This window comes from Limanda limanda, chromosome 1 (assembly GCF_963576545.1).
Source record: "Limanda limanda chromosome 1, fLimLim1.1, whole genome shotgun sequence".
In the NCBI taxonomy this organism is placed as follows: Eukaryota; Metazoa; Chordata; class Actinopteri; order Pleuronectiformes; family Pleuronectidae; genus Limanda; species Limanda limanda.
Genome location: NC_083636.1, coordinates 30,797,479 through 30,825,047, shown reverse-complemented (window position 1 = coordinate 30,825,047; position 27,569 = coordinate 30,797,479). Strand labels below are relative to the sequence as shown.

The 27,569-nt window shown below is 43.1% G+C and overlaps 1 protein-coding gene across 1 annotated transcript in view; it reads left to right on the top strand.

Annotated features, from left to right (window-relative positions):
• ptpn13 (protein tyrosine phosphatase non-receptor type 13) overlaps positions 1-27,569 on the top strand; it is a 44,926-nt gene that overhangs the window by 14,394 nt on the left and 2,963 nt on the right. Inside the window, exons 7-45 of the mRNA XM_061076831.1 lie at positions 910-1,536; positions 6,628-6,720; positions 8,794-8,893; positions 10,172-10,385; positions 11,971-12,045; positions 12,156-12,327; positions 12,701-12,851; positions 12,950-13,088; positions 13,260-13,412; positions 13,861-14,043; positions 14,167-14,329; positions 15,079-15,499; positions 16,097-16,203; positions 16,543-16,596; positions 17,173-17,262; positions 17,395-17,502; positions 17,974-18,105; positions 18,258-18,724; positions 19,144-19,275; positions 20,681-20,774; positions 21,384-21,469; positions 21,560-21,728; positions 22,646-22,863; positions 22,961-23,059; positions 23,164-23,540; positions 23,636-23,792; positions 23,906-24,061; positions 24,201-24,372; positions 24,472-24,682; positions 24,832-24,917; positions 24,996-25,057; positions 25,333-25,488; positions 25,845-26,010; positions 26,126-26,215; positions 26,368-26,471; positions 26,571-26,626; positions 26,719-26,825; positions 27,187-27,335; positions 27,419-27,509. Of these exons, the coding sequence (XP_060932814.1) occupies positions 910-1,536; positions 6,628-6,720; positions 8,794-8,893; positions 10,172-10,385; positions 11,971-12,045; positions 12,156-12,327; positions 12,701-12,851; positions 12,950-13,088; positions 13,260-13,412; positions 13,861-14,043; positions 14,167-14,329; positions 15,079-15,499; positions 16,097-16,203; positions 16,543-16,596; positions 17,173-17,262; positions 17,395-17,502; positions 17,974-18,105; positions 18,258-18,724; positions 19,144-19,275; positions 20,681-20,774; positions 21,384-21,469; positions 21,560-21,728; positions 22,646-22,863; positions 22,961-23,059; positions 23,164-23,540; positions 23,636-23,792; positions 23,906-24,061; positions 24,201-24,372; positions 24,472-24,682; positions 24,832-24,917; positions 24,996-25,057; positions 25,333-25,488; positions 25,845-26,010; positions 26,126-26,215; positions 26,368-26,471; positions 26,571-26,626; positions 26,719-26,825; positions 27,187-27,335; positions 27,419-27,509 (6,387 nt within the window). The remainder of the gene's footprint in view (positions 1-909; positions 1,537-6,627; positions 6,721-8,793; positions 8,894-10,171; positions 10,386-11,970; positions 12,046-12,155; positions 12,328-12,700; positions 12,852-12,949; positions 13,089-13,259; positions 13,413-13,860; positions 14,044-14,166; positions 14,330-15,078; positions 15,500-16,096; positions 16,204-16,542; positions 16,597-17,172; positions 17,263-17,394; positions 17,503-17,973; positions 18,106-18,257; positions 18,725-19,143; positions 19,276-20,680; positions 20,775-21,383; positions 21,470-21,559; positions 21,729-22,645; positions 22,864-22,960; positions 23,060-23,163; positions 23,541-23,635; positions 23,793-23,905; positions 24,062-24,200; positions 24,373-24,471; positions 24,683-24,831; positions 24,918-24,995; positions 25,058-25,332; positions 25,489-25,844; positions 26,011-26,125; positions 26,216-26,367; positions 26,472-26,570; positions 26,627-26,718; positions 26,826-27,186; positions 27,336-27,418; positions 27,510-27,569) is intronic.

Genomic DNA, 27,569 nt, shown 5'->3' with positions numbered 1-27,569 from the left:
CTCCTTAAAGCTCAGAGCCGCACATCATGTTTCTTGAATTGATTTTTCTTCTTCTTTTGTTGGTTTATTTTGTCTTATTTAACTAAATGAATGCAGCTACATTGCATCCTCATGGGGCTTCATAACAGAAACTTCCTATTGCTGCTTCTCATTCTAATCAGTTGCCATCTAATCTGTTGAATGGCCGTGCAGCATTTGGTTAGGGCCTGACATAATGAAATGAAAATGTTGAAGTTGAATTCAAGAAGGAAGTTTCTGAAACAAAGCTCTCGGTTTCAACACAGGATCACAGCAGTGGAAGGAAGCATTTATCAACATGTGGTTGTGGTGCTGCACAAAACCATTACATGTTATTCAATCAGAAGGGGAGGCCACGTCAGGCTGGTCACTGGTTGGCATTGTCTGCTGTATCCCTTTTACGCTCTGATTGGGGAATCTGAGGACGTGCTGAATGCCTACCCAATTATTCATTTACAGTAGCAGCACTGAATCTTTCAGTAGAGGGGCTGTGAGAGGCCGGCAGCAGGTGCTCGGGCTGTAGAGGTCCAGGGAGGGCATCGGAGCAAAGGAGGGGACGTCTGTAGTCGACAGTTTTGTGTTTAGTTACTGTGTTGTGCTGATGCCGTCAGAAAATCATTGTTAATCCCTTCTCTCATAATAAATTCAACTTTCTGAATGTGAGGTGTTGTTTTAGAAATGATATTGCCCCTGGTATTTCAGATTATCTCTAATGCTGGAATTTGAAAAACAGATATGCCTATATCCGTTTGTTTGGGAGTGTTTTCCTCCTGAATGTATCTCCATATGCATTGCAAGTATTCCAGTTAATAATTGTGCATTTTAGTTTGTGATTTTTAACGTTTTGACACCGTAAGGTTTATTAACACTTTGTTTCTCCCTTGTTCTCAGGGAGGAGCGCCGCCCCCAGGGTTCTGGAGCGCTATCGAGCCAGGACTCAGGAGCAGACATCTCTTAACCGGGGCCTCAGTCGCTCCATGGGGTCCCTACAGGGCCTGATGAAGGGCGAGGAGGGGGCAGCCCAGCAGTATCACCTGTCTGACTATCACCACAACCCCGAATCCCCCACAGAACTTTACTCCAAACACCCCCAACTTCACCACCAGCACTCCTATCCCTACCTGCACCCTCTACACCCACAGCAAAAAGGCCGGCCGGTGGAACTGGACCGGAGGTCTTTACCCTACCACGCTGGTGATTTAGGCCCCATTCAAGCCAGGAAGACCTGGGCTTCCTCTGTTGACTTGGCTTGCATTGACCCAGATGCTCTTCGTTTTGGGGCACTGGAGGACGCTCGAAGGGGCAGCACTGCTCTTAGTACCCACTCTATAGGGAGGCACAAATTGGCGTTGCGGCCATCCAGGGAGAAGGACTCTTTCTACCCTGAGTTTACGGGGCTGAAGAGCAGGAAGCCTCATCACTATTCAGCCATGTCGGTGGGCTCAGGCCTTCCTGGCGCCTATGACAGGATCAAGGAGAGACAGAGGAAACTTCAGGTGCTTAGGCATGCAGTAGATGGTGAGTAGACTTTCTTCACATGCATTAACATGCTTTTACGCTTTGATTTTAAGTCCTCTGGGTTAAGTTTTATGGGTTAATGTCTGAGACGTTCCTTTTGAAATTTGCAGTGCGTCTCATGCTACAGGGACAGTATGTAAATCAAACTGATACAAGGGACTTGGCTCATATGGAGCCAGTGTGCTTCCCCAGGAGTTTTTGTCAGATGATTCACGCCAACACCGTCTCTACACTTCGGGGCTGAGTTTAGCAGCTTCTGTAACTTTACGAAATCCAAAATGTGTCTATCCCACCTTCTTTGTGCTGTGGTTAGCAAAGTGTTCGGAGGTGAAAAAGCAGTCATGGTTGGAATTTATCTCTCAAGGTTTTTCACTCTTTCACAGCTATTTCTGTCCTTGGCTTTTGCTGATAGTAGGAGGGGAATTCACCACTGACTGAGAATAATCATCACTCATGGTCTCTCAGTATGAGGTGTGACGCTTATAATACGATTGATTTGTTCAATATAATGGCTGCCTGATATTGCTTGAATCTCAGATAAGCACTATGCACATGCTTTTTTAATTGATTAATTAATAAGTACCGTGATTCACTCACATTTAAACAATAGGCTACGGAGTGTCACATTTGAGCCGAACGAGCTGAAATACTTCTCTCCTCCGACTCAATCTGCAAAATGTTCAAACCGCACTCTGCGTGTTTTAGCAGTTACAGCTTCACTGCAATCGTTCCTTTCCGCACCTTTTTTGCTCATCGTCATGGGAGCAGATTACACACATGAATTCATTATTATTTGGAGATAATGGGCTTTTTCGTGACACATCAGAGTCATGTGTCGTTATTGTGTAATGTGCTGTGCCGGTGCTTTGTCAGGACTTGTAGTGCTCGGGCTACAACAACAGTGAATATGCCTGTTATCTGTTGTGTTCATTACAATTTCAAAATGATACCCGGCTACAGACATACTTTGTGGTGATATGAATTTATCATGCAGTTAACGCTGGTTGAGCGAAAGGAGAATACAGAGAGGCATCAGCTGGGTTGATCTGAGAGGTGAAAACGTGACGTGGATAAGGATGACGTGAGCAGACAGACGCCCGGGCGGGTTTGCAGGTTATGTGTCCATCTGTAACTACCATGTGGGATGGGAGCTGGATGCTGGCATGAATGCAGTATCATTGGTGGTGGCTGGGCAGCAATGTTTAGACAGAATATATGAGTCACGGGTAGAGCGGTTTGCAAATTGTCAATTCTAATTACAGGCCGGCTTAATTCTAGCCCGCTGCTAACTGTCACACATGCTATAAAACAAGGTCCATCTCTTTTTTTACATATGGCTGTAAACAAACAAATATAAATAAAATGGGCAAATATAGTTAATAACCCCCACACACACACAAACAATCAAGAGCACGCATGCACACACAATCTCACACATCCCCCCACCAACCAACAATTGTGAAACATGTCAGCAGTCATCCCTAAGAGCTTTACATTTTCCTCAGGAGCTTATTGAATTCTTAGTAAAGTCTCCATATGCAGGCAAGTTGTATGCAAAGAATCACATGTGGCTACATGGGTCTGCTGGGGGGGCAGTGGAGGTTTCATCCAGTGAACCACTGACTTTCACCTCCTCTTCCCTTTCCTCCCCCCCATTCTCTACCTCCCAACGACCAGTCTCCCTGATTTTAGGGCAATGTTTTTGCCTATTTTACGCCGACCAAACCACAATCCAAGAATTATTTTCCTCAACTGTGGCTTTTTATCCTCAGCAACTCCTTCCTCTCCAACCCTCCCTGTTTGCCTTTTGCAGATTGTAATCAGGGACGCTATGGTTTTTTTCTCTCGTATGATTGTGTGAAGAAAGAAGTTAAGCTTCTCCAACTGGCCGAGTGTTAGAGCAAGAAAAATTTGATTGGTGGGGAGCCCCTGTTTAATGTCCAAGCTATCACACTGTGTGCGTGTGCGTGTACGTGTGTGTGTGTTTGGCGTGTGTGTGCTGAGAAGATTGACAGGGTCCTGTTTGTTTTCTGTGTCAGTCTCTTCTAATTAATACAAAACTTTGATTGATGTTAGACTCCATGCTGACAAAGAGGAATGTTTAATTCCATCTGAACTGACTGAGAGTCGCGACAAAGACTGAGGCAAAATATTGTTGTATTCCATCCCAGCTCTGTTTTGCTATAATATGAATGGGGCCTAATTAAGCACAGACCATTTGCGGGCCTGGATGTACTTGGCAGAGACCCCCTTCTCTCTCTCTCTCTCTCTCCCTTTTTCTCTCTCCCTCTTTCTTACTTTCTTCTGTTCTTTTCTACAGGAAAGTGATGGCGCAGCAGTGGTCAGTGCTCTCAGGTTTCACCCAACTGCTTCTCTGTCTTTTGTGTGTGTGTGTATTTAAAAAAATATGTTAAACCCTATAAATATGGATTACATGAACATAACTAAATGTCGTGTGCGTGCATGCCTGTGTGTGCATGGGCATGTTTATATCTTGTCCCCCATGTCTCACCCGGTGACACCACCTCCCCCTCCTCCTCCTCCTCCTTATTTTTTTTTGCTGCCAAGTTGCTTCAATCGGTAGAAAGTTTCCTCACAGACCTACCGACTGTAATTGGAGTCATGCGTAGCGGATGAGGGAATTCCTAACGTTATTGGACTTTTCAGGCACTTGGCAGCGGGTCATGTGGCTCTCGGCCGGGGCGGGTCCAGCATGGACAACAAACACAGAACACTGCCTCTTCCCCGGGGGAAGGGGGAGGTTTTCGCACAAAAAGCACAGCCCCCAAATTTTCATAATTATATTTGGTTCGCTGACTCCGGAGGCCACAACAGGAGTGATTATAGAGTGCTCCCAGGGCTTTTATAATAAGGCTTTTATGATCCATTTTAATCAGCTGCTTGATTCATTTCTTCTTTACATCATGAATAATGTTCAACACAAGATTCAGAAAGAATGTGGAAATGCTGTAAACAGGCATTTATGCATTAATACATTTTTTTTCCTGCTCTTAAAGTTGCAACTGTACACTGTTATTCTTTTCTTCTGAGTCATGTTAATGTTGTGGAAACTTGAGGGGGATCCTGTAAGCTATTATCCTACCTTTTCAAGGGAGTTCCTCCTTCACCACCGGGACCACCAGAAATTAAATAACCTCACGGCCTGAGTTTGTGTCTCCTCTCAGCTTGAACACCCCAAAAAGGCAAAGCTTGTGGAGTCTGTTTATGTTCTCAGAGAAAACTGGTGTCAAAGTATCAGTTGAGGAATCGGGGAGAGGGGGACTAAAGAAACACGGTCACGGAAGAGGTAACAAGAAGATAAGGTTAAAGGGAGGAGAGAGATAAGTGCAGGTCATTCCAGCAAGTGGGTCTGATTTCAGTAAGGAAAACATGATAGAGCCGAGTAGGAAGTAAGTTGTCTGTATGAATTAACTCCTGAGCTGCGTTCAGCCCAGAAGGAAGCCGAAAACATAGCAAAAACGTTTCATTTAAACACAATCGGTGGTGCGTTCAGTGGCATGTTGTAATATGGAAGTGTTGCAACTATGTCTGCTGAGAGGGTCATACTTGGGCAAGACATGTCGGGGGTAGATGACAAAAAATGCGTCATGTTACGGTCTCTGCAGTTTAAAATAAATTGAGATTAAATAACTATTGGCCTATTGTGTTGAACAAGATCTTCAAGAGATATTTATACAAACGTGACTTCTAATATTTTCAATCGATTGAACTAAGTATTGTAGAGAACTTTAAACGTGCCTACAATCCTCCTCGCTTGGGAATTTATCTATAGATGTATATGATGGTACTTTACCATTCACACTCATTTAAAGGACGTAGAGTTTATCTGTCTTCATCTTCATACATATTTCCTGGCAAATAAACAAAAGCAGTCTGTGGGGAGAATCAGAGAGAGGGAGGTATGCAGAACATGTTTATCTAGCCCCGTCACTCACTCACTCAAACATTATCTGCAAAACCTCTGTGTTAATCTCTCTAACGAGCTGTGACCCTCTACCATTCGCCTTCCTCCATTTGCTCTGAGGTTCAGGTTTTTTTTTTAGTTCACGATGAAATGCTGATCCTCGTTTTGTGCATGTGTCTCTTATGAGTGAAGCTAAGTCATTGTAAAAACATTGTCTGCTCCTCTGAACCTTTTAAAGCAGTCGAGGAACCAATGAGTCACCAACCAGCAGACGATGGAAACCTATTTTGGGTGACCTGTACTCCTCCTCCTCCTCCTTCTAAGTAAAATTAAAGTCGCTGCTGAGCCCTGATGTTTTCTTTTTTTTTATTAATGATGTTTACATAAGATAGACATCATTACAAAGAGAAGACTGTTGTGCTGTGAAACGTTGCAGACCTAAATGCCTGAGCAGTGACTGGGGAATGCCACTCAGTCGAGCTATGCTGCTGGTACTGAGGAGCAGGACTTTCAGGTTCCAAGTAAGAGGAAGAGAAACACGAGGCACCTTAGGTCAGGCTCAGGCTGTTTCGGGATGTTTGCTCATGTTGTTTTCCTGTGTTGCACCAAAATCTGAGTCCATTATTGAGATGATGAGGCAGTGCACCTCTGAGATGAGGAAATGATTGTGGTGAACTGGTCTGTACTTGCTATGGTTCACCCAGTCAAGCAAGACAAGAGATTACACCCTCAGCAAAATGCTCTGTTAACCCCAAAGGAGGCTTGCCTGCGTATACTTGTGCCAAAGCTGCTTTCCAGTGAAGTTATATGTCTCTCACCAGGAGTGTTTATCAACAGCATGACTAATTCCTGCTCTGTGTGTCTCAGTATACCGGTTTGGGTCATAGGTGACAGAGACAGTCCTGTAAAAGAAAACAGGCGCTCGTCAATTTTATGTCGTCCAAGTCTCGTGGAAAATGTTTTTGTAAAATTCTCTGTTGTTTGACGTTGAAGAACAAATGGCTTTATTATAACATCCCCCACAAACAACGAGTCCATGTAACCATTGTAAGTCATCTAATGTGCATGGAGGTTATGTTTGTTTCATTTACTTATTTCATCGATTATTTACTAAAACTGCTGCATGATTTGTGTTTTATGATTTATTTGAACTACCTTTCCCTCAGACCCAGTCCACACCCACCAGCGGTACAACAGTGATTACAGTTCATCCAGTGAAAGCCCCTCAGTGGCCTCCTCCGATCCAGACTACAGACAAGGTAAATTATGCCTCTGTGTCCCTCATATTTATATTATTTGCTAGTTTAGTTTTCTGAAGGGAAAGGAAAGAGGAGAAAAATCAAGGTAAAAATTTAGAAGTGGCTTGAGGTTGTTGGAATGGGATCATTTGCATTGGTTTCTGGGTTGCGTCGTTTCTTAACTCTTAACATATTTCTGTATTATTGTAAGTCTTGTACCCTTACCATTTGTCCGTTTCTCAATATTCCGTTTTCCTTCAAATCAAATCTCACTTTTGGTTCAGTGCTTGAAGTAGAGATGAAGAGCAAAACTGCTCCAGTCAAGTTGTAACATTAATATATCAACAAACTAAATTGAAAAACAAAAGGACAAACAGAGCAGCCTCGCTTGGATACATGGGTCTCATCTAATGCAGGACTGATTGAGGGAATCTCACTATTAAACCAGCAGCAGTCTGGGCTTCGAACCCTGGACTCGAACCCCCTGGCAAAGGATATCAATTATTCTGTGTCTCCACTGACTATTTCCTCTTGTCTGTCCTGCTCAAAGCCAGATTTCCTGCTGTCTTACGAGCCAAACCCTACAGGGCGAGCTTTGTCTGCAAGAGGTGCCCCAACACTGCCTTTTATTTTAAGAAGCTCTAGAGAGAAAGCTGCTGTCAGACTTCACCTGGTTCCGCTAGGGGAATTAGATAATGTCCTCACTTACGTAGGATTGCACAAGATTAAATTCCGCTTTCCGTGCAAAATAAGAATTGTGCGATAAATATAAACAAGACTTCAAACACAGATAAGTGTGGGGAACATTTAGCTGGTTTACGGTTTCAAGTGGGAAACAGAGCCATGGCTGCAGCTCAGATTTAATAATTCCAAACTGAGCAACTAGAGTATCCGACATGTAAGCTGTAATATCTCAGCTCACTGTGCTATTTGATACATCGACTTCCAATTTCCTGCTGAAATGAACAAAGGGAACAAAGTAAAGGGAAAGGGAATAACAACCAGGAATAATTCAGAGATCTATTGATAGTCTACATTGTGTGGTAAGTTATCAGGGTCTGGAAAGACATCTGAGATACTGAAGATTATTATGCTAGTAGGACACATTTCTTTATGTCTTTATTTTTTAAATATTCTGTCACTATTGAGACCTGATGCTTGTATTGATCTTAATTCAGAAACTTCCTCCAGTTCCTCCCAGGGAGACTTATGGCATCCAGATCAGATTCCTAAACAATTTAAATATTATAGAGTCCTTGTTAAAATTTAACAATGCAGTTCGGCTATGATTCTTTCTGAATGTGTCCTCACTGTTTCCTTTTGGTTGAGGACGACAACTATTTTCAGTCCAGTAAGTTCTTTCTCATTTTGGCAGTCACATGAAAGTCTAGTACTACGACGTGTCACTGGTTTAAGGAATTTTCCATTTTACTTCACACTCACTCAGAAACTGGACTGGAACAATTTTTACTCTTGTAGATAGTTTTAATGTGTTCTCTGACGTGCTGTTGTTTTTAAAACGATTCCAGACCAGTACCCAGAGGGTTAATATACTTACAATTGTCAGTGCAGAAGGAGACAGAGCTGACAAAGGTCAAATGCACATTTATTCAAGCTCACCTAACACCCATACTCCATTTAACACTGTCGTCTTGTTTTGCACTGAGCTGAGACAGCTGTTTAGAGTTGAAACCTTCGTGGGAAAAATGCCAGTTTCATTTGGGAACGGCTGAAATATGTTGATCACGTTCCAAAACAAAAAGCAGTAAGTAATAGCTCGTATGCACAGAAAGGTTTTTAATACACTAGATGGGGCAGGACCTGACTCAGTATATTTTGGTTCCGTCTGACACCTCCTGTTACAGTAATGCAGCGGAGGTCTTTAACACACATTTACTACACAGGGCAACAGACATCTAATTTGTGGTGCTGATTTGGCCTAATTTTCCTTAAGTATTCCACCTCCCTCAACACATGTTCATGCACGTGTCTGCATCCAGAGGGGGGCGTGTTTGATTGTGTACATGTGAAGACATAATTTCCTCCTCTTGAGTGTTTGTGTGCACAGCTCATATTCCCACGTCTCTCATCCAGCTAAGAAGCCGAGCGAGGCGCGGCGGTTCGGCTCCCAGCTGGCACTTTCCTCTGAACACGATGTCCTGTCGCTGACGGGTCACAACACACAGAGGCACAGGTAACGCACACCTATGTGTACAGGCGGCTATTTAACAACACATCACTAGTGTTGGTTATTTGCCAGTGATGCCCCTAGGCTCTTTGTTCTGATAGAGAAACAGAGTCACCATCTTAAATACCCACAATCCTTTTTTTGACGCAAATCATGTGATGTACCAGCAATACAGAAATACAAATCATAGTAGATATCATAATAAATAAAATAAATATTATTAATATAAAGTTGCGAATAAGTAATAATGTCACATCAGTCATTGGTATTCATAACAGGTTCAGGCGGAAAAAACATCAATTAATATTCCCCCTAAAGAGCCAACCTACAGTTACTCTGTAATTCATATAAAAATCTTCTCCTTATTGGATGTTATATACCCCAAGATCGATAGCTCAGGCTGAATTTATTTCTATGCCACACAATTTTTCCTGTCTTATTATTCATATTTGACAGAGATTGTTGAACACTACTACATCTAGTCTAGACCGTTTCCATTTTTTAGGCAATATAAACCAAGGACATGGAAAAATCTATGTCATTGTACAAAAAGGATTGGCTGAATGTGTGTGGGGCTTTATGTAACCCCTCCGCCCCCCCTCCCCTGCAGATTATTAAGCCTCTGCAGTGGCTGCAGCAGGTGTTTGTTTCTCGCAGCACTAATGTGCCTTATGTAACGTCTGATTTAATAACTGGTTTCATTGTTTACTCTGGGTGGTAAATGTTGTTTACATGAATTTCCCCATCTGCCCCACTGCATGGGCGTTTGTGTGTGTCTGGAATCTAAATGTTCATATGTGACACACGGAGCAGGGGAGTCACCGGTGTGCGACCTGTTTGCTCCTCACGCAGCTGGTCGGGCACAGCAGGGTCATCCCCATGCTTCGCTAGTGAGGTCATCTAATGCGACATCCACATTCAGCAATCCCTGTCTTCTCTAATCTCTGGCATTACAGACTTTAACCGCCTGCTGTTGCCGTGCCTGCTCACAGAAAAACCCAAGTTCTTAATCCGTCCCACAGCACAGAGCACTGGTGGTAGTCGTAGTAGTATTTGATGTCTTTCCTGTGTAAACACATTTTGTTTCGACGTGTCTACCTCTCATTGATACCGTTAAGTCTTTTCTGTTCAGGCACATTCAAAGAGAGCTTACAAATCAAAGCAGAATCCCACAAGGTGTCTCACATCAAACAACAGACATCTGCAGATAACAGCTGTTCTTATTCAGCTTTTTGGCAATATCAGATTGTTCTGACACTCCCTCCTCTGCTCTCCTCCCTGCAGGCAGTATGAAGGAGCTGATGAAGGTCTGGTTGGCGCCGAGCTGCTCCTCCAGAAGCAGGAGGAGGAGGTGCAGCGGCTCCAGGCCCACCTGGCCAGCAGGCTGTCCAGGGCTAACCTCTACACCGCAGATGAACCCCTGGGCCCATCGCGCACCTCCATGCTCGACCTTCGAGACCCCCTCTATACCTCTTCTCTGCCACTCCGCAAACCCAAGGTCTGCACAGCTCGTGACTTAAAGCAACACTATGCAACTTTTGCTGATCAACACTGGCTGCTGCAGACACAAGTGGCAATTCTGTTGGTCTGGGAGTTTGAGTGGATAAGCATCTGTCATTTAGAGAAAACAAAACCTAGCAATTGCTTGACCAGTGCGATGCCTGCACAGACAAATGGTTTCTATTCCTCATGAACCCCGGCTTCCTGTAGCTGAGAAAACACACCAAGATTTTAAAAGGTTTACTCACTGAACATTGAGAATGGTGTCTACTAAGTTTTTTTTTAGCTCATCTACAACTTGGCACCACTCTCACACTAACCGGGCCTGATTTTGGCAGTTCTAGCCATTGACGTTGATTCAGTCCGTCACTTCTCATGGGAGATCGCTCTCTCTCTCCACAGTTACATAGTGTGTGAACGGGCGTTTGAGGTGCTGAGTAGGAATGGCAGAGGCTCCATTCTCCCCATTACAAGTCAGTGTACCATCAAAAAGATTCCAAAGCTGTTATTTGATGGTAAAATAGTTTCATTATGTTTGGGTTTAACAGACACAAAGATATCTTTATGGAGTTGTCAGCTTAGAGGATCATTTAGTTACTTAGGCCCTTCAGCATTAATTTGCTTTATACACAAAACTTCCTTTGTAACTATGGAGATGTAGACTACACACGCATGACACAGCCAACTCCAGAAAGTGGTTAAAAGACATCATCTCAACACACACTCTGCAGTTGGAACTCCCTGGATCCGAGGCCGGACTCTCAATTGCTTGAAAGTTGTTTATGTTGGAATATCTGATGATGGATGGACAATTTTAATCTGCATGAGCTCACTGGCAACCAGGTTGTTGATACTGTGCTCGCTGGATGTCCTGTTAATACAAACTGCTGACTGGAAGACATAATTCACGTCAGCATCCTTATGTTAATTACAAATATGTGGGTTGTGGGATATATGGGATTTTTTTTGGGTACGGTCTGATTTATCCAGCCTGCTATTGCCAATTTTGAAAATGTGTTCGTGCAAGAGAGTAAACCTAGCAACAACTCTGCGGATGTTAGCAGTGCATTCAAATAATTTAGGTTGATTGTAATTAATTGTACTAAAGGCAAGACATATTTGCTGCAGTGTGTTTATGGGAGATTTTTAAATGATGCAATGTATCATGTGGGGATTTCCATTACGTAAAACAAAATTCTTCAAGCTGATTTAAAGGAATCTTGCTCATCCACTGCTGGTGAGACTGCACAACAGAAACCCAACACAACAAAAGCATCGCATGAGCTGCTGTCGGTGACGTTTTGCGAAAGTAGCATCTCATAAAACTGGTTTGAGCCATGAGTGTTAGTGTTCCCACGGAGATAGGAAGTGATACATGTTTCACAGATGTTTTGTATCTTAGATCAGCATTCACAAACAGGGATGAAACGGAAGCAGTTGGCATAATTGCATATGAATATTATATTATATATGAATATTGAATGTATGAAAACAAGTCTCAGGTTGAAAATAACCCTTCAGCATTTTGGTTCAAATAAAGGTCTCCCTTTGACACTTGCTCTTTATCTTTGCACCAATGGCAGAACTTCCTTGGGCCTGAGTTTGTGAAGATGTCCAGCGAGCCCTGCGTAGCCTTAGCTGTTCCCTCTTCAATAATGGTGAGGATGTAAATCTGTTTTTAGAGCCGATGATCTCTATGTGTGACACGAGCTGCTTTATTTACCCCTTACAATTCGCCACTCCCTCCTTTTTCCTTTCTGCACGCAAGAAACGTGGGAAGATAGAGGACGTGCAGAGAAAGGTGGGTGTGGTACTGCTGAATGGCCAAAAGCTGGAGGTGAGCTGTGACATCAAGGCGGTGTGTAAGGACGTCCTTGACATGGTGGTTGCCCACATCGGGCTGGTGGAGCACCATCTGTTCGGCCTTGCATACCTCAGAGGTACAGTATGTTGTACTGGTGTACGTGTGTGGTTAGAGGTGGTCAAATGTGTGTGTTGTGAAGTTATTATTAGTTACACCCAGTAAATGAAGTCTCGGATACTCTCACAGAAGAAAAGAGCCCAGGGTTGTGCATGAAAGCATCACATTTATCCTTGAGAAGAAATTTCCTTTTGAAAGGTTGAAACTCAGGGATTATAAATCATTCACATTAGATGTCACTTGATTAGTTTAGTTCAAAGGTTGATGGTCTTTTAATTTCCTACACTTGATGTCTCATTAAAAATGTAAAAATCCCCGTCTGCGGTACTTCACTGATTGATTCCCATTCATTTACCTACTCCACTCTCTCCTCCAACAAATTCCACTCGCAGAAACTGAATTTTTCTTCGTCGAGTCCGATGCCAAACTCTCCAAAGTGGCCCCAGACGGATGGAAGGAGGATCCTAAGAAGAAGAAAAGTGACGTGCCTTTTAACCTTTTCTTACGCATCAAATTCTTCGTTGAAGATATCGGTCTCATACAGTGAGTAGCTGTGTTGGTTTCTTTGTTGTAGAACACTACACTTTGATGTTTGCATATCAGTTGTATAATAAAACGACTTTGGTTCCTGTGGCTAACAGGCATGCCATGACCAAACATCAGTACTATCTACAGCTGCGGAAGGATATCTTGGATGAGAGGATGCGCTGTGACTTAGAGAATGCCATGGTACTTTCGTCACTGGCGCTGCAGAATGAATTCGGGGACTACCAACCTGAGGTAAGACATTTCTATAATGCATCTCAACAGCAAAAAATATTTTTTATCATTATATAGCGTATATACTGTGAGGTTAAAGTAAAGAAACAAAAAATATCAGGTTACATATTGTTTTAGTTGAAATAAACTTCATGAAGCAACAAATTAATGCTACTAACTTCTGTACCTTAGCTCCATGGGAAGACCTATTTCCGACTGGAGCACTACCTGCCTGCAACCATCCTGGATAAGGTGGACCAGGCGACCCTCAAAGAGGAGCTGCCTAAACTTCACAGGAACTACTACGGACTGTCTGAGTCGGAGGCAGAGTCTGAATTCATTGAGGTCAGTATGACTAACGTACACAGGAATCAAGGTTTTTGACAATGTGCAAGTCCCAATATGTTCTCAGTTATTGCTTCACTTCTTGTGGTAAAGTGGTTTTAAGCAGAACTGGTTATTTTGTGACTAACTTCAGGGAAGCTTCAAGGGTTCCAAATGGCAGGAGTTTCAGGAAGGAGTAAAATTTGGCAGCAGAATACAAAATAAATGTTAGTGTCCTCAAAAAAAAGGTACCTGTGTACTGCTACTGCATTTATTCTTTTTAAATGGTGTTATTAAAATTTTCAGGCTTCTGAAAGGAGCTCTATTTGATTTATTGCACTGTGCTACATCATATTGTATATAATGGATTACTGACCCAATGGAGAAACCTCTAAAAAGTTGTAACATTTCATGTAGTATATCTCAGCACTGTGGGTATTAAAGACTCCCTGTATTGGTCGTCCTAAAGGTGAGCCAGAGGCTGACAGAGTACGGAGTCCACTTTCATCGGGTGCATCCTGAGAAGAGGTCTCAGACAGGCATCATGTTGGGTGTCTTTTCCAAAGGGGTGCTCATCTTTGAAGTCCTTAACGGAAACCGTACCCCCGTGCTGAGGTTCCCCTGGAGGGATACGAAAAAGATCTCCTTTGCAGTACGTACCCGTCTCTGTTATCAGAAATAAAACTGTCACTCTGCTGCACATGCAGTGTAATTACTGTGAAAGAGTTTAGTCTGTCCTCACTTTCATTTATGTGTTTGACTTGTCCCCTTGAAGAAAAAGAAGGTTTGCCTGCAGAACACATCAGATGGGATCAAGCATCTGTTTCAGACAGACAGCAACAAGACGTGTCAGTATCTGCTCCAGCTCTGCTCTGATCAGCACAAGTTCCACCTGCAGATGAAGGCCCGCCAAAACAACCAGGAGCTGCAGGAATTAGGTAGGAGATACAGAACAGAACACAAGGCTCAGACAGCTGTAAATATTATTATATATATATTATTATTAAGTTACTTTAATAATCACAGAGAGAAACATTCATAAAACAAACCCCAAAGTGTAGATCTGACGATGACAGCTGCATGTGTCAGCCAGCTTGCACATTTTTTTAAGATAAAACCTTATGCCAACACCAAAATTCCCTTTTCAAAGATTTACATTACTTATAACAGTGTATTATAAATGAAAAATACTGCTTTGAACAATAAGATATATTTGCCATCTCTCGTGAAACACCAGTCCTGTCTGATCGCTGTGTGTAAGTTTTATTCCTAAACTTCTACACATCAATTATTATGTAGGGTGTCAATCAATCATGTCATTAATGCTATTTAAGTGGTGGTTTGTCTTTTCAATAGTGTATTTCTTGGTTTGATCTCTTTTACTGAGACCAGGGTTTGGTCTTTGAACTATGCTGCAGCCAGCCACCGGGTCAATATGATTCGGCTTCACTTTTAAGAGCTATCAGATCTTTATACACAGTCTTTGGTCGAGACGTAGCCATAATGATTAAGATGTATATATCCAGTTAACAGATTTAATTACTAGTGTAGAAGGCAGTACCTAAATATCTATCCAAACATGAATTATCTCAGACTGCTTTCTCTAATAATAATTAACATGTCGCTAAGAATAAATATTATTAACAGTTCACTCATTTTGTGTTTGCATTTCCTTCCTGTTCATCAGAGAACTCCCCCCTGAGCATTCTGCAGCAGTCTCTTGACCACCGCAGTGGAGACTCAGTGGGGAGGACGCTGAGCTCAGGCAGCCTGGCCCCCACCTTATCGACGCGCTCCAACCCGGACCAGCTGAAGAGGATCTCGTACTCGGAGGTGACCCTCAACAAGCCGCCGTCCGGCCATATTATTGTCCAAGACAAACTTTGCTTCCCGGGTTTCAATCCCGTGGCCTCCACGTCCCTTTCCAACCCACGAACAATGAGCCGCTCTCACCACAACCTCGGGCAGATGCCGGAGTCTCCAGAGTACCGAGTGGCTGAGTCACATCGTGGGCCGAGTCAGCCACAGCCCAACCAAGTGGCCCCTCACTTCCAGCAACACCAGAGAGCCAGTTCCGACACGGACTCCATGATGCAGCAACAGGACAAGTGAGTTTAGAGAAGTAAAATGACTGATGTCCAAATACATAAATATATATGAAGACAGTAGCACTGAATAAAATGTCAGACTACTTTGCTATGTGAGTGCTTTCCCCTCCATCAGAACTACACAGAAACTGGACTAAAGTTAGGCTGTTTTTACTTCACTTGTTCAAATCAGTCGTCCCCCTTTTGAAGTTTTCACTGTCAGAGTCTCTGAGCTCACTTCAGGACAGAGGTTCCTAAGTTAAGACTCGTTACCGGGGCTTTGGCTCTGTTGTACACTACAGACACACAGAAAACTCTAATTAAACCTCTGGAGGTTGGTGTGCGTGTGTGTGTGTGTTCTTTCAAATGAGCATCTGTGTTGTTGTGCTAACCTGGTTGTGTGTGTGTGTTCCTACTGCCATCAATAACAAACATGTTTTTTACGCCAGTTGCTCCCTCTGGTGTATATTTTACAGATGACGTGGGATTTTAAATTTAATCGGATTCTGTGCATTCAAAAAATGTACAGACCTAAACATTATTACCGATCACTTTTTGATTCCTCTTCCGGTGAGGGAAGTTTCAATCCTCTCCTCTTGCTCGCTCTCTCCATCTCAGGTCATTCAGCACAGCTTCCTACAGCAGCCCGACCTGGAGCCTCAGCATGTCCAAGAAAGAATCTGACTCTTCTTCCATGGAGGACAATGGCCAAGCTTATGTAGTAGGTAAGGATGATCACCTGTGAGGAATGTTGCTTTTCACTGGTGAAGCTTGTTGTTGTGTCAAGGTCCTACCAGGAAAACCATCCCATATAAATATGTTTCATGTAACGCTAGGTCTGGTAGAGACTCGGGATATATTTGGTCATGTGTTTTTCCTTTTACTTGTACTACTGCTGCTACTGTGGCTGACTTGCATCATCTATATTATGGAAACCAGAAAATAATAACATGCTAATGTAGTTCACCCTTACTGGCAGAGATCGACATGCAGTTGTCGTTGTTTTGTGTAGTGCCCAAAAGCCAAAGCAAAGGCCTTGCTGATCTCTTGTGTTCTTCCTCCAGGGGTCAGTATGAACAGCTCCTCGGCCCCCCCCTCAACCCCAGCCTCTGTTAATGGTAGGTATTTAAATGTTTAATTCCTCTCATTTTCCACACATGCAAAGTGCAGTAAATATCCCACCACTCTCCACCGAACTCATTTTATAACATTCTTAATCCTCCCCGTCAATCTGTTGGACCATATGTTGATGGCGGCACAGCCAAGTACAGATATGCGAGCCCAGAAAAGACCCCTAAACCACAGTTACGTAATTTTAGAATTAAGTCTCTGTCCGCTCGGTGCAGCCTGCCTGCGGAACTGAACTCTGGCCCTGCTCCCACCATTTAATAGCTCCATACTTGGCACTGAACTCGCGACCTTCCCTTTCATCCGAGCTTAGACCATCTCTTCAGGCCCATTAGCCAATGGTGCTAAAGTAGGGGCCATTCAGCCTCGCTGTTTGCCTGTCTGAGCTGATTAATTATTACAGTGCACATACTCCAATGCGCTCTGAGTGGCCTACCGTAAATCCCTTGTGAAATTAATTCACCGGATTTCCACTGCTGCCATATGCCTCGGTCAAAAACGACTGAACTCATGCAATGCATTTATGGTAGCTCCCAGTAAATGCCATGTGTCTTTGCTTTGCATAGATTCCCTCATGAAAAAGCTCATTGCCTTACCGTCCCCAGAGAGAGAGATCACAACTGTAAACCTGAAGAAAGATGTGAAATATGGCCTAGGTAAAGTTAAACCCCTAAATGCATTTTCTTGAAATAACAACTTAGTCTTTTTGTTCTTCCACTGATATATTGTGTTTGAGAGTGTGAGCATTTAGGTGTTTATATCTGTTTCTGCTTGTCTGTGCTCTCCAGGGTTCCAGGTTGTTGGAGGGGAGAACTCTGGTCGTACGGATCTTGGTACAATCATTAGCTCCATCACTCCTGGGGGTCCTGCTGACGTCAACGGCTGCCTCAAGCCTGGTAGGCCTCTGCTGTGTGACCCTCACTCTCCTAAATGAGTGGATTGAACCTTTTTTTTTTTTAACCCCCCATGTCCATTTATGTGTTGGTTGGTTTGTAAGCAAGATAATGCACAAATCTTGGTGAAGGATTCAGAATGGCTCAGGGAAGAACTCATTTAGTTTTGGTGTTTATCCAGTCCAGGCTTTTTTCTTTGCTTAAACATTGCGAAATAAAATTTGAAATTTTCCCTGATTTGCCAGTAAATAATTAATCGATCTAAATGAAAAAAAATCCAGCACATTAAAACAAATAATAATAATGATTGTGTGAAATTTAGTGTAGCTTGATCGATTTAAGGGGACTATTTGTCATTGGTAGAAATATGCATTCTGCAGAGTGTCATTCTATTTTTTTTGCTGTGAAAATGTTTTTCTCTCTGGCCACACTTATTCATCTTCCGTGCGAGTGACGGCTGTAATGTTGACGCAGGTGACCGGCTGATCTCTGTGAATGAATTAAACCTAGATGGGCTCTCTCACGCCTCCACGCTCGAAATCCTTCAGAAAGCTCCGGATGACATTACTCTGGTGGTGTCACAGCCCAAGGAAAGGCTCTACAAAGGTAACAGCAGGGACGTGAATGAATTGTTAAGTTAAGATGTGTATCATAGTTGTTTCTTGTTGTCATGTAAGGAGTGCATTACACACATCTGTGTTTTCTCTTACTTTTACTACTGGCGTCTAAAATGGTTCCTCTTGGTCTTCATTTAACAGATCCTTCTTCAGGCCATGTCCCCTACCAGGCCAAGTCTTCACTGTCTGCACTTAGACGAGAAATGGAAGTTGATATCTCGTCAGAGGAGCGGATGGAAACGAGAAGCCCCAGCCCTCCACCCGATGGTCCTGGTCCACCATCAGCTGCCTCGTCCACAGTCCCCCGGCCCTCCAGCTTCAGTTCTCAGGACTCCAGGATGAGCACTTTCGCTAAAATCAGCCAGCCCCCTGTTAACGGAGTTCAACAGTGCCTAGATAGAGTTGGGGCTGTTCCCACAGCTGCATCCACTGCCCAACATCTGAGACCAGAACCTGACATGGACCCTGCGCCGCCGGCTCTGCCTCCCAAAACCAGAAAAGCTAAAGTGTTAGAAGCTCCGAAAATTTCCGAGCACTCCGACTGGGGGGATTCAGACATGGATGAGGAGACGTATTCCAATAGTCAAGAGAAACACAAAGTCAAAAAGGTGCGACCATTGTGTTGATGAATTCATTGCTGTACATTTTATTTAACATGGGTACGTGTCTATGAGGCAGATTTATAATTCAAACTCAGAGGTTGTTTTTTTTTATCCTGGTGCAGCAAATACAAATCAACTTTCGTCAGTGGAATAGGAGAAGAATGGTTCTTCCGTAAACAAGCATCACACATTAGCTGTCAGATGCTTGGCACAACTAACTGCCTGTTGTATATAAACTTGGCCTATCATTGCATTCACAATGTCAATGCCAGGCAGTTTGTTACCTGAACACTGCATGTCTTACCCTGAATCTATGATCTGCTCTTTATGCAGTTCAACTTTCTCACTCCCCCTTCGTCCCTTGTTTCTCTCTGCATGTTCCAGCTTGTGATAATTCCACTTAAAACCCTGTTCTTTGTTTGCAGGAACACATCGTGGAAAATGTAAATGGTAATGCCCCAGGGGTCAATAGTCTCCGACCAGGAGAACTAGTTGACATTGAGCTGTCGAAAAAAGACAGCAGCCTGGGCATAAGTGTCACGGTACTGTTCGGCAAGGTTTTCATCCTCTCTTGTTTTTCCCCCTTTCCCCCCCTCATCTTGTCACTGTTGTGTGTGTGTGCGCCTTTGTGAAGGGGTTTAGATGTTGCTTGGTTTGGTCATGTTACGGTGGGTGTAGTCAGATCTAGAAGCTCTCGTGAGAGTATTTGTCCATCAAACTAATTTTGCATCTCATCTTTATGTTTTTAATCATTAGACATTAAAAGTCCTCTTCACAGTGAGGAGCATGGACAATTTGAACAGGAGTGAGCTTTCTCATGGCTGCTTACTAACTGCAAAGAGCTTTGCCACTAACATGCCACTAACATCATTTCTTCTTAACAGATTTTCATGGCTGTATTGATTGGAATGGATTAATGTACTCCATAACAAATCACTTGACTGTGTGTCTTCAGACCAGGATTGCTGTCAGATTTGTGTTTGTGTTCAGAATAATTACTGATGAGAAAACTGAACATGAAATTCACCTCAAGATTATCAAAGCTAGAAGGGCACTGAATGGAAAATTAACATCAATGTTTAGATTTAACCTCAGTGATCTTGTCAGTAACATCACAGTGGAGGATTTTTCATTTAATTTACAACCAAATTCATTATTGTGAAATGATAAACGCTTTGTTTAACTGTTGCATTAGGGGTAATTAGAAAATTCAACCACACCACAAGATAAATAAACATGTTGGTTGTCAACAAGTTTAGAAAAAGCAGCATTATGGTTCCTGGCACTTGAGGCTGTTGGTGAATATTTTGTGTTGGCTCATTACCAAGTTATTCTATGGATTAAGGCCTGTTTTTAACCATGTTTTCAGCCATTAAGTCACTTTTCTGACACGCAAATGTAAGATACATTATTGTCCTCAAAGAAGTAGTGCAGTCAGAGTAAGTGGGGAAACCCGGACTGAACATTAACAGCTGAAAATACAAATTTTGCCAGTAATGATGAGCTCAATTTTGTCATTTCTTTTGGCTGATCTTAGGAATGCAGGTAAAATAAAAAGCAGATGGGCGATGCATTTCAATCAACGTGTTCCTTCTCTTTAGTTCTCCACACAGACTGTTTACCTGGGGGCAACCAAAGCCTGCTCAAACGTGATTGGTCAAACCAGAAACGTTCATCATCATGCAAAATCGTTTTAAAAAGGGAAGGAAGCAACTGACACCCCAGTAAATGTCAGCATTTGCAAACTCTACCAAAATCAGTCAGTTATTGTTCATAAAGACAAACGATATATACCATAATATACCAAATTCATACTCTAGAACCAACAGCAAAAGGCAAAAAATTTATCACAAAGCAAATGTAACAAAAGCCTCCACACCTCACATCAACCCCCATAGAAAATACAAGTCCAACTAATGTCTCTTTGTCCGACTAGACTAAGAGTTGTGTGTTGTTTCTCAGGGCGGAGTCAACACAACCGTTCGTCATGGAGGCATCTACGTCAAAGCCATCATTCCGAAAGGCGCAGCAGAGCTGGATGGAAGGATACAGAAAGGTAAGAGCCTGGACACTCACGTCACAGATAGTAATGTGTCTTAAAGCGACACAATGCAACTTTTGTATCTGTAAATAGCAGCTTTAAAATTATTGTGATGCGTGGCTGACTTTGACTGGGTATAGTGGTGCCCCTGTCACTTCCACTCTTCACCCTGAACATCTGTTCTTGCTCTATGTAACTTTGTTGAGTGGGGATGATCGGTGAGAAATGTGGAATTGACAGATAGTCACAGCTTTAACTGCCAGAATCAGACCCAAGAAGTTAAAGAGAAATGCTCAACTGCTGATGAGATGAAAAAAAAAACTAAGAAATCATTAAAAACCAGCGTTTATCTCGAATCTGTTGGTGTATTTTTTATATACATCTGCAGCTTTTCTAGTTCAGGAAATCGAGAATCATGGGTAATATCTACTGTTCACTTGTCAGTTTAGTGACTACGCCGTCAGAGCTCCAGAGATTGATATTCTTAGATTTTTCTCTACATGAAAACCCCTCAGACTCGGAGCCCAATAGAATGAATCACCACATGTGGCTGCAGAGGGCGCTGTTGCTCAGTAATACTTGCATAGTGTTGCTTTAACCACTCTGCGTCTGTCCTGTACTCAGGTGACCGCGTGGTGGCCGTCAATGGAAAGAGTCTGGAGGGAGCCACTCATCAGCAAGCGGTAGAGGCTCTCAGAGACACCGGGCAGGTGAGCCATGACATTAACGTTTCTTCCCCGCAAGCTGTTCATTCACCCCCGGCTGGTCAGTAACGCAACGTAAAACATTTGCTCCCTCAGACAGTGCACTTGCTGCTGGAGAAGGGTCACCCGCCTGCAGACAGAATCCAGACTCCCCTCACACCTCAGCGCACTCCACCTCGTGCCGGCAGCAACCGAGAACAGGCCAAGAACAGAGAGCAGCCGCCGGAGGTCAAAGTGAAACCAGAGTACAGCTTTATCACAAAAGGTGAGGGGTCACAGTAAAGGGTTGTTACAATGCACTCAAAGGAAACCCCATTATAGTGCACCATACATACATGTTTATTTATTTTCTTTAACAGTGTTACAAAGATTATTTATTCTACATGAAAGCAAATGAGTGTGTGTACAACCCATTAGCAGCTCACTGCTGACTATTCACATCTCAGCATTTGGTCTGCATGAAGGACACCATCACACTGCTGAGTCGACACAGCCTCTACTAGTTCTCATTCTGAGAAATTGCCTCAAGTTAGAAGAAAAAACACAACACTGTTTTACCAAACATGATTCTCAAGAATGATGTATTCATCCTTGTGTTGTGTTCCAGTGGTGCAGGAATATTTTACTGAATAAAAGTACAAATAAAGTAAGAGTAAAAGTACCACATACACATTCTTACCTGAATAAAAGTAAGTAAGTACTTGCTTTAAAAAAAAATTAATTGTATACTTTCTTATACTCTTTTTACACTCTTTTATACTATACTACATGATTATAGCGTAGTCTCGGCGGTGGTGTCTCTGCAGCTGGAGACACTTTGCTTCGCTTTGCAGAGATTTACTACTCACTTTAGAATCAGATTACTGTGAATAACCACAAAACCAGTCAATGGTATGAAAAAGATTTACAATAACTTTTTTGTCATGATTATTCTTGTGTCAGGTGGAAAATGTGTTGCCTACAGGAAAATACTTGATGTGTGTGTGTTTTTAGTGAGTTATAGAGTCTCACTCATTGGAAACTGTACAGTAACTATAAAACAGGTTCTGATCTGCACTTTATAGAGCAGCTTCTCAAAATAGTTGCACAACATTTTTCTACTAGTCACAGATTAAAGGCAGCTTGTGCTCATCCACATTCACAATTTTCTTACTGTCAGTTTTTCAATTTGTGTCTCCACAGACAACGTGTTTGAGGTTCTTCTCCTGAAGAACACGTCAGGCCTGGGCTTCAGTTTTAGTCGAGAGGAGAACATCCCCGACGAACCTCCCCCCGGCTCCAGCATGGTGCGAGTTAAAAAGCTGTTTCCCGGTCAACCGGCTGCAGAGAGCGGTCGCATCAACGTGGGCGACGTCATCATGCGGGTCAATCAAACGCCCCTGAAAGGACTCTCGCAACATGTACGTCCGACGGCTTATCCCTCTGCCTCACAGATTGATATAATAGAAAGAAGGGTCGTTTGATAATTAATTTGGAATTGTGTGTGTCTGCATGTAGGAGGTGATATCAGCTCTACGAGGAACAGGTCAGGAGGTGACTTTACTCCTCTGTAGACCTGAACATGGTATTCTTCCTGAGATGGACAATTCAGCCGTGGTGAGTCACTGAATTATATTCTTTTTGACCCTCACTACTATGTTGAACTTTCAAGCATCACCAGTTGCTCAAAACTTTGTTTGATGTTATTTGATTCTCCTCAGACACCCATGCCATCCCCCCGAAAGCAGGTGTTGACCCAGGTAGAGCCCAGTCCGAGCATAGGCAGGACGGCCTCTCCGCCGGCTCTGCAGGCCAAAAGGAATCAGAGCTCTGTGGAGGAGGCTCTGGAGAGGCTGCTGATCAAAACCCCCGGCCGACGTAACAGCTACAGCGACAGCACAGACGGGGATGAGGAGGTGGAGGAAGCCTTCAGCCCGAGCGCCATGGAGCACAGCAGGCAGACATGGGAGCAGAGCGTCTACCACACCCCCGGCAGCAACCTGGGGATGGGACGCTACGACAGCACCGGTCACCTGGACGAGCCCGCTCACTCAGCCTTCTACTCCCCAAACATGCAAAGATCAGACCTCAGCCACAGGTACCTGAACGTTGTTGGATCGATGGTCATATAATTTGTGTTGATAAGTTATTCTGGTATATTATATGAAATTGTCTTTGTGGTTGTTTTCACAGGCATCCATCATCCCCTGTCACAACTGATCTGGAGTCCCCCTCCCTACCGATGCTGTCCTCCCACTCTGCCCCAAGCCCAGATCCACTACCTCCTCCACTGCCTCTGCCCTTAAACCTCATGTCTGGCAATGGACAGGACATAGAGGAGTTTGTTCCGGTAAGAACAGAGAAAGTATAGTTCCTGTGAAATCTTTCCAAGAAAAGGTTGAACTTCACTGTGCATCGAAATATTGACTCATTCCGGTAACTTAGATTCTTCTCTGTTGTTAGGAGGTTGAGCTGAGTGTGTCCTTGATGAAGTCAGAAAAAGGCAGCTTAGGCTTCACCCTCACCAAAGGGAATGATCATGGCTGTTACATCCATGACATTGTCCAGGATCCAGCCAAGTCAGATGGACAACTCAGGCCTGGAGACAGAATGATTATGGTACGAATTCTTCACTCACCCCTCGTTCATTTGGAATCAGTCTTCACGTCCAACTCCCAGCGAGAAACCAAAAAAAGGTTTTTCATAATACTATATGTGTAAATCCATAATAAATGAATCCTTTATTTTCTATCTCCAGGTGAACGACACAGATGTGAGTAGCATGGGTCACACTGAAGTGGTCAACCTGGTGCGTGCTGCCCCTCGGTTAGTTGATTTAACTGTGGGGAGGGTCCTGGAGGCTCCCAAACCCCCCATTGAAGCCCACTTGCTGCCGGACATTTGTTTCAAGGACAACCAAGAACCACTGGGTGTGTAAACAGCCCGAAATCAAGACTCCATATGTCCACTGTTTCTTGGTCTGGCTTTAAGTCACACGTGAACTGCTCTTCTCCCATTCGTATCCCCAGGTTTGGTTCTGGACGGCGGCAGCGACAGCGTATATGGAGTCTTGTTTGTAAAAGACATCCTGCCAGCATCACAGGCCTTCAACGAGGGCAGCTTGAAACCACTCGATTTAATCCACTACATCAGCGGCGCTCCCACCCAGGACCTGACACTCAGCGAGAACGAGAGGCTGCTGGAGCTGTCCCTCGACGACCTGACGCTCAAGGCCACAAGGTAATCTGCACTAACACTAAATGACGGGTGTATCCTAAATGGAATTTTTCACGCTCAGTTGGTGTTGGCATCACAGAAGGTTATTTTTAGCTGAAGATACTTCACATGCCATAATTTAAATAACTTGTCTTTTTTCTTCTGGCTCAAAGGGATGGAAAGCCTGTTTTTCCATCTGGGCAGAAAGGTTTCTATTTCCTCGACAACATCAGCCCCAAGGTTTCATCCGGCATGAACGGTACGTTTCCCCTGAATGTGGCATCTGTGACTGAGTCTTTTATTTTGCATATAATAACAACACTTTTTTCTATTAAAGGTTTTCTTACAGAGGAGGAATCAAGAGATACAGAGGGTCTCGCAGCACTTAGTCCCTTAGAGGTGGGTTTAAATAAACTGTTTCATTTTATTTATGTATATATATTGCGCATTATAGTCTGTTGTCATACTTAAATTAAAACATTCTTCGTTTTCATTTATTGTTATTTCTGTTTATAACTCCAAGCGAGTGGCTAGACAAGTTGTTGGTGTGTCTATAGCGAAGGAAAAACAGTGATAAAGCAAAGATAAATACATGTTGATAAAGACAATTGCATGTTTAGCTCAGTTTGGAATCATGGACTGAAGGGGATCTTGTATGGTTGTGTTATGTGCAGGAGGAAATTATACAGCTGGATCTGGACAAGCCGCAGGCCGGAGGTCTGGGTTTCTCTGTGATCGGGGGGGAGAGGGGGATCTTTGTGAAATCAATCACTCCAGGAGGGATAGCTGAGTCCTCAGGGGAACTGCAAGTGGGAGACAGGCTGCTGAAAGTGAGTGATGTTCGACATTTGATGCTTATTTGCATGTTTACTCATTATTACTTTACTGTTGTCCATCTTTATTAGGGGGGGCTGTCCTCTTTGATGAGTAACACAGCAAATGTCCCCATCGTGGGACTAATGAAGGATTATCTCATCTTATCTTATTAATACATACATAATAGCAGATACAGGAAATAGAAAACATTCATTCTAGTAACATGTGCTTTCTATTGTTACATATCTTAGCTTTGCCTTGTTTATGATTGTTTGTACTAAAAATGAATATGTGTAATAAACTAAGTGTCTATTGATGCTCTAAAACCACTACCAGTCCTCCTATTAAAGGTTTTAATCATGTGTTGTAGGTGAATGAAGAGCTAATGACCGGTGTGTCCCACACCAAGGCCGTCACCACCATCCGTAAAGCTAAAGGCCTGGTGCATCTCATAGTGTCCAGACCGCCAGACCAGAGCCCAAACACATACCTCTCCTATCTGCCCATCAACTCTGACATGTGCAATGAAAACACAGGTAAAACCACGACCTAAAATAGGGGATCTTTTAAAAAAATGTTAATGGCGAAATGCATTTTACGTTTAGAAAAAATTCTCAAGATGTAATTCTGTGTGTCCTGTTGCTGCTTCAGATCTGAGTGAGGACAGTGGGGTGAAGACGAAGCTGTGTTCTCCTCACGATGAGATGAAATCCGGCGGCTTCCCTCCCATACCACCAATAGGTAGAGTCCACAGTATAGGCTGGAATATTTACTGAGACTCTCAATGCAGCAGTACTGATACCTTTTCTAATTTTACTAAGAGCATTGATTAATTTGTGAGTAAATCAAGTGACCTTTACAAACTAGATGACATTTCCCTGTTTCACAAACAGACTATGAAGAGGATCCAGAGCAGAGGAGGGAGGCGGAGCACAGCGCAGATTTCTCTGAGGACACAGACTGTGATGGCTCTTCTCTACCTGAAGACTCCCCTGAGGTACAACTCAAACCAGCCCAACTTTATCAACTCATCTTTTGATCATATCTGTTTTTTGAAATTATAATTTATTACTGATTTAAATTTTTTCATAATCAGAGTTCAAGAAAAGCGGAATGGCAGGAGGAGAGTGTTGACGACCCAAGAAATGAAAAGTAAGATTTTGACTTTGGATGAACACCTATCACATTTTTATATCTACACTTTATTCACTGTATTCACTTCCAATCACTGCTTGTGTTTTTAGAATAAACAGCTATCTGCAAATGAGCGCTGGACAGCCAGAGGAGGATGAAATCACGTGGGGAAGTGATGAATTGCCGATTGAGAACATGAACTCCAAATCAAGAGAGGGTAAGACCGACTCTCTCCAAACTGTGGACTTTAAATTTGATTTAAGAAGGGGAGTTAAAACAACTGGTAAATGAAGATTAAATCTAGATTCACGCATTGAATTTGAGATCATTGAGGATGGAGTCAAAAGAAACAGTACCACTATATATATACATGTGTGTTTTCGTTTATGTATTATAAAAGTCTAATCATTGAGCGTGATCCATGTATTTTTGTATGCAGTATATTGGTGTAATATGTCAAAGTGAAAAATGATTGTCTGGTCATAGAGGCAATGTTGTGCTCGTAAAAAGATAACAACCATCGTCACGGTAACCTTTTTTTAAAGCGGTATATACATGTATCCTTCATATTGTGCCAGACGGGCCAATCATCACAGAGGACGAGCTGACCTCTCTGCCGCTGGTCAAAGTGGTGCCGGACGGCCAGTACACGGGACCGAAGCTCAACACGGTGGTCCGCATGATGAGGGGCCTCCTGGAGCAGAAGGTCCCGCTGCAGGAGTTTGAGGTAAGAAGCTACTTTGAATGTCGGCCGCATGTAAATTGATTGTGATTCATCTGGTTTCAATAAAGTTTTTTTACCCTCTACAGAATCTTCAAAACCTCCAGCCGCTGGATGACTGTTTAATAGGTCAGACGAAGGAGAACAAGAAGAAGAATCGCTACAAGAATATTGTTCCCTGTAAGACAAGTCTCTCATCTCATATCTTGACGTTTTTTCCAATAAATATGCAAATGGTGC